At 33.5% G+C, this 6,000-nt stretch overlaps 1 protein-coding gene across 3 annotated transcripts in view; it reads left to right on the plus strand.

The window, feature by feature from the left end:
- The window catches only part of sbf2 (SET binding factor 2), a 172,974-nt gene extending 167,190 nt beyond the window's left edge, over positions 1 to 5,784 (plus strand). For all 3 annotated transcript variants that reach the window (XM_048186295.1, XM_048186296.1, XM_048186297.1), the window contains 5 exons: positions 655 to 762; positions 895 to 1,085; positions 1,172 to 1,259; positions 1,334 to 1,465; positions 4,525 to 5,784. In XM_048186295.1, coding sequence (XP_048042252.1) covers positions 655 to 762; positions 895 to 1,085; positions 1,172 to 1,259; positions 1,334 to 1,465; positions 4,525 to 4,623 — 618 coding nt within the window. In that variant the 3' untranslated portion in view covers positions 4,624 to 5,784. The remainder of the gene's footprint in view (positions 1 to 654; positions 763 to 894; positions 1,086 to 1,171; positions 1,260 to 1,333; positions 1,466 to 4,524) is intronic.
- Positions 5,785 to 6,000: the final 216 nt, after the last annotated feature.

The raw sequence follows: 6,000 nt of genomic DNA on the forward strand, positions 1-6,000 counted from the left end.
AATATATAAAAATAATTTTAAATATCAATATATTATTCTTCATTCAGTTTATGCAACAGAATAAGATAACTAGTGCTGTTAATCGATTAAAAAAAACAACGAATTAATCACACATTTATTCTGTAATTAATCGCGTTTAATAACATGGGAGTTTTTAATATTTTCACAGTTACTCTCCAAAATAATGTAGAAACAACTTTAAAGACAGTATATTTTAAATATTTGTATAATGGCATCTTTTTATGAATGAAGGCCAGCATCACTGATTTTTATTTTTATTTTTTTTACATTAATTATAGACATTCAGCATTATATTATAACTAAAAGCTGTCAATTTCAACATTTATTAGGCTTTAAAAAATAGCAACTTTAAATTTATGTGAGCTTAATCTTCACATAAACCCATTATAATAAATGTCACATTTACCTGTGGCCTTCCTGTCTAACAGGTAGAAAATATACAGAAATTATATATACAGAAATTTTCTCTTTTACCTTTGTTCTTTGATTTACATTAATGACAGACATGACAGCAACTGGTTTATTAGGCTGCTGTCACTTTAAGAGCTGCCGCTGCTGGTCTGCAAAGATTTCTTAGTTGAGTAAAGGCACCTATAAGACGGGAAGTCTTAAAATATATTTGTATGGTTGCAGGACATTGAGAGTCTGGAGGGAGAACTGGGACAGCAGTCTGAGCCCTGGCACACCACGCTGGAGAAGGTGCTAGACAGCATCCAGGAAGACCTCAAACAGGAGGGCAATGTAAGTGCTGTCTCTCTTTTTTGTTCCTCTTTCCTTCACAAATGTAGCCTCAAACAGGCTTTAAAAAGCAGACTTTTAAGTGAACAAGTAGCAGATATCATGATCTCACCTGTTGTGCATTTAATCTCACAGCTACGGAAAGAGTCGGTGTCCATCTCTGGCTTGGTCCCCACTTCCAACCTGCAGGCCTACCAGCGTCGCTCCATGTTGCACCTACCTGACAGCGGCCTCGGAGAGGACAGCAGCCCCACTGCGGCCAATGGCGTTAATCGTAGAGCAGCCACACTCTACAATCAGTTTACCCCAAAGAATGAAGACAATAGGTAACAGTGACAGACAACACCGTCGATACTGCTCAATCTAACTTCATGGACAAAGCAAACAAGCTCTCAATTCTTTGTTTATACAGATCATTTGAGGGAATTCTGTATAAGCGTGGGGCATTACTTAAAGCGTGGAAAGCTAGGTGGTTTGTTCTGGACATAACAAAACATCAGGTGAGTGGTTTATTACATTTTTGGTACCTTAACTCATTCAGTTCTTTCTGAATTTGAAATGACTCTCTCTATAGCTGAGGTATTATGAGACGGACGAGGACACAAGCTGTCGCGGCTATATTGACCTGGCTGAAGTGGAGTCTGTCCTGATTGCCACACCGACCATAGGAGCCCCCAAACACATCAGTGAAAAGGCTTTCTTTGATGTAAGTACTCCAGTCGCTGATGAAGAAATGCAGTGTGTGAGGCTGTGCTGTACGATCTATCGCACACAGCTGTTGTACCTTAAAATTAGGGCGGTCATTATTTTAGTAACGTGTATTCGGATTTTATTTTTTATTTTATTTATATATTTGTGGTAATAAAAATTTACTTTGGCAAAGACATAAGTAGGGCTGTCACTAATGATTATTTTGGTAACTGAGTAATCGGATATTTTTTGTGGTAATAAAAATAGACGTAAGCCTTTAAAATGACTTAAAACACAGATATAATAACAATGAGAAAATAATATTTGGTTCAAATACAGTATCAAAAGCAAGTAATCATATGATTTTATAGAACAACACTGTTAAAATATATAATATAAACAATCATCTTATGTACATTATGTATTATAACTAATGCCTGCAGAGGGCGCAAACGGCCTTGTGTTGTTACACTTTACAGCAGATCGAATCCTTTTTAAAGCTGCAGTCCGTAACTTTTTTTGGTTAAAAATTATCCAAAATCAATTTTTTGAGCAAGTACATAACCAGCCAGTGTTCAAAACTATCTCATTATCTTGTCTCGATTCACAACGGTTAGCTTGTAATAGTGTTTTATAATAAGAGCGACATGGTGGATTTCCGCAGGAAATTTGACCAATCAGCATCCAGGACCAGAACTGTCAATTATTATTAATTATTTACTGTATACACTACTGTTCAAATGTTTGGGGGTGGTAAGATTTTTAATGTTTTTTGTTTTTTTTAAGTCTCTGCTACATTTATTTGATACTTAAAATACAGTAAAACAGTAATAGTGTAAAATATTATTACATGTCTTTTTATTTTTATTTGAAATAGAAATCTTTTGCAACATTATTAGTCTTTAACTCTTTCCCCACCATTGACAAGTTTTTTCTGGCAATTATCAAACATTCAACAGCACATACTGCCTAACGTTACCGAATGAAATGTCGAACCCTTGAAGAGGTACAGGACTGTGAAGCTTTGGGGTTGTTGATCTACTCGATCTGTGTTTTGATCATTGCTCCGAATCCAATCCGGATGTAGTCCGATTACGTGATATTTGTGTTCAAAATATTGCTTTTTTATGAAACTTACTCTTTTTTTTCTTTTGATATATTGTATGTTCAGATATTCATACAACAAAATATTCTGTGGGCCATGAAAATTTTGTGAAAATGATCAAAAATGCTGGCAGGGAAAGAGTTAATGTCACTTTTGATCAGTTAACCCTTGTGCGTCATTTAAAGGAAGAGTTACACATAGGTCCAAAGAGTAGGGCCCTATGAAATCCATTTAATTTTTTCCCAAATTCCGTTGTTTTTTTGTTTTTTTTCCCAAATTCCGTTTAATTTTTTCCCCAATTCCTTTTTTTCTGTTTTAATTTTACTGGATTCCGTTTTTTTTTTTTTTTTTTTCAGTTTTATTCATTTTTTTTATTATTATTATTATTTTTTTTACCATTTTAATGGTTAAATTAAATTTTAGTAATGAAAAAGCATGTCTAATTAATTTAAATAATGAAACTTATCCAATTTACCAACAATTTATTAAAAGTTTAATAAAAAATTTTAGGGCCCTATGATATACATTTTACTCTTTCCCCTCAAATTCTGTTTCATTTTTACCAAATTCTGTTTTCTGTTTCAACGTTTCTGGATTCCATTTTAATGGTTTAAATACATTTTAATAATCAAAAAGCATGTCTAAGTAATTGAATTCTTAAAAACAACAAAATGTATTAATTTAAAAAAAGTCTTTTTATGAAATGTTTTGTTTTTTCAGAAATTTTGTTCCGTAATTTTCATTTTTCCTGCAATTAAATTAACGCATACCATGTAATTTATCTTTTAATTATGATATTAAACTTTTCGGTCAAACAATGTGCTTGTTAAAACATGGAAGAAAAACTGAGATTATTCCTTAAAAAGATAGTTTTAATAATTTATTATTAAATTAATTTAAATTAATTCTACTGTACAACACTAATATGTTTCTGTCAAGTAAAAAAAAAAAAAAATAGTTTTAGTTTTTATTCCGCGATTCTGTCCGCATTTTCAGCATCGCGGAAATCATAGGGCCCTAAAAGAGGACAAAAATGTCCATGTCCAAAAACTGTCATGAAAATTTGAAGCTTTGGAGCCCAGACTTAAGTTTGGTCTCATTTTAAAGAAGACCCTTGGCAAATTATTGTTGAAGTAAAAAGTGAAATAAAAAAAAAAGTTATAGAGGTTTAAGTTTATGAAAATAATTTATGAACAATATTTTGTATAAAATGTATATTTTATGAAACATGTTGAACTCTAAAACTGCTAGAAAATTAAAGCCATGAATCTAATGTTGTTTTCCAAATTTGAGGTTGATATCCTAAAAAATGAGCTTTCAGTAAGATTTTGTTTGGGTGCAGTACCAAATGTTCCCCATTAGATGCCAGCAAAACCCCACTGGTACACACAGTGGATGGATTTGTGATTTGCAGACATGAACACGCACACGCAATTTTTTAATACACGCATGACATCCATACAAACACACACACACACACACACAATTTATCCAATTGGCTCTACAATGTGCAGAAGCAGAAAAAGGAATAAAGTGAGTATTTGCTTTATAGGCCAAACCTGAGAAAATGGCACCATCTGGTAAGAAAAAAAAGTACAAATTTTAATTTTGAAGCCTTGCTAACAGAATGAAAGCCTATTAACAAAGATTGCATCATTTATAGATAAATGACCCTGGGATTAAAAATTGCAGTTTTAATGGGTTTCAATGGGGACATTTTTGTCCTTAATGTCCTGAGAGAAACTATTTTGTGTTACTAGTGTAAAAGAGATTTATTAAAGGAAATGGGGGTGAAATAGTAAAATTCCAATAAAAATACACACATGTGCCAAAATGTATGTAGTTGGCATTAACACAGGCAAAATGACCAAAAGAACAAAACTGAAAAAGACAAAAATGTCACACAAGGGTTAAATGAGCCCTTGCTGAATTAAAGTACATTTCAAATCTCTTCATCTTTGTCCCTGCAGCTGAAGACCACTAAACGGATGTACAACTTCTGTGCAGCGGATGCTCAGAATGCCCAGCTGTGGATCGATAAGATCCAGAGCTGCATCTCAGACGCTTGATTCCCTTTTCTTTCATACGACCCGTCTGCACCACCTCTCACTGCAGGGAGACTCACTGTGCAATTAGTAGGACGGTAGTAAAGCCTTTAGTGCCTGTTGAAAATCCAAGAGACTCCTGAGGAACACTGCATCTGAGCAGTGGAGAACAAAAGCACTGCCCCGTTCACTCTTCCGTGGAGCTGCGGTTACTGTGTCTCCTGAGGTGACTGGTGAAAATGATGCAATGCACTACTCTGACATTCGCTGAACAAACTGCTACGTGTAACTGAGACAAAGCAATAGCACTAATCTTAAACTCGGGGGTCACAAGAGGTGTGTTCTGCAAAACAAGAATACTGTTGCTGCTGATAAAATGCAAAACAACCACCAAAATCTGACAACTCTATTTAGAAAGATGCACAATGTGTAAATGATTTGCACTTACTGATATGCACTCCGTACAAAGCAGATTTTTAATGGCTAGAACAACTAAGCAAAAGGCATTATGTTTTAACTACATATCGGAGCGAACAACTTTATGCTCTAGTGTGCAAAGTATTTTTTTTATATATATATTTGCAAAAACTTTTTTTTTTTTTTCCAGTATGAATGTTATACTCATGCGTAACAGGATTGTTGTTCTTCTGTAAATTATTTTTTAAGCATTAAAAGTGTCACCTGTGCGTGTTTGTTGAATGGAGAGTTTGATGTATGTGTGTATATACATATATTACAATTCAAGCTTTTTTTATACTCTGCTGAATATGCTATTAAATATGTTTTTCTAACCTTTTAGTCTAACTTGAAATAAACACTCATATTTATACTTAAAAATTACGGAGAGTTTACAGACCAAGCAAAGCACTTCCTGCCTGAGATGGTTGTCAATAAGCAGTTTTGTTTAAAATGAAGGGAAGAACACTATATTTCTCCATTTTTGCTGAGGCTATATGTGATGTTGACGGCTTTATAAGGCACTAAGGTTTTATCTGTTTGGTGGTGTATCTGTAAAGTTAAGAAGCAAAATGAAAAAATATCAGACAAGATGTCTGTTACTGAACCTAAAATGATGTTACTGTATGTACAATACTTTGTGGTGCCACTAATGCTTTCGGTTTGTTTACTGTTTTGTTTGTTTTTGGGTTTTGCTGTTATTTGAAATAAATCTTGAGATCTCGATTACTTTTTCTGTCTGCACGTCTCTCTCTCAACATATATACAGGTGCTGGTCATATAATTAGAATATCATCAAAAAGTTGATTTATTTCACTAATTCCATTCAAAAAGTGAAACTTGTATATTATATTCATTCATTACACACAGACTGATATATTTCAAATGTTTATTTCTTTTCATTTTGATAATTATAACTGACAACTAAGGAAAATCCCAAATTCA

Source organism: Megalobrama amblycephala, linkage group LG3 (assembly GCF_018812025.1).
Source record: "Megalobrama amblycephala isolate DHTTF-2021 linkage group LG3, ASM1881202v1, whole genome shotgun sequence".
In the NCBI taxonomy this organism is placed as follows: domain Eukaryota; kingdom Metazoa; phylum Chordata; class Actinopteri; order Cypriniformes; family Xenocyprididae; genus Megalobrama; species Megalobrama amblycephala.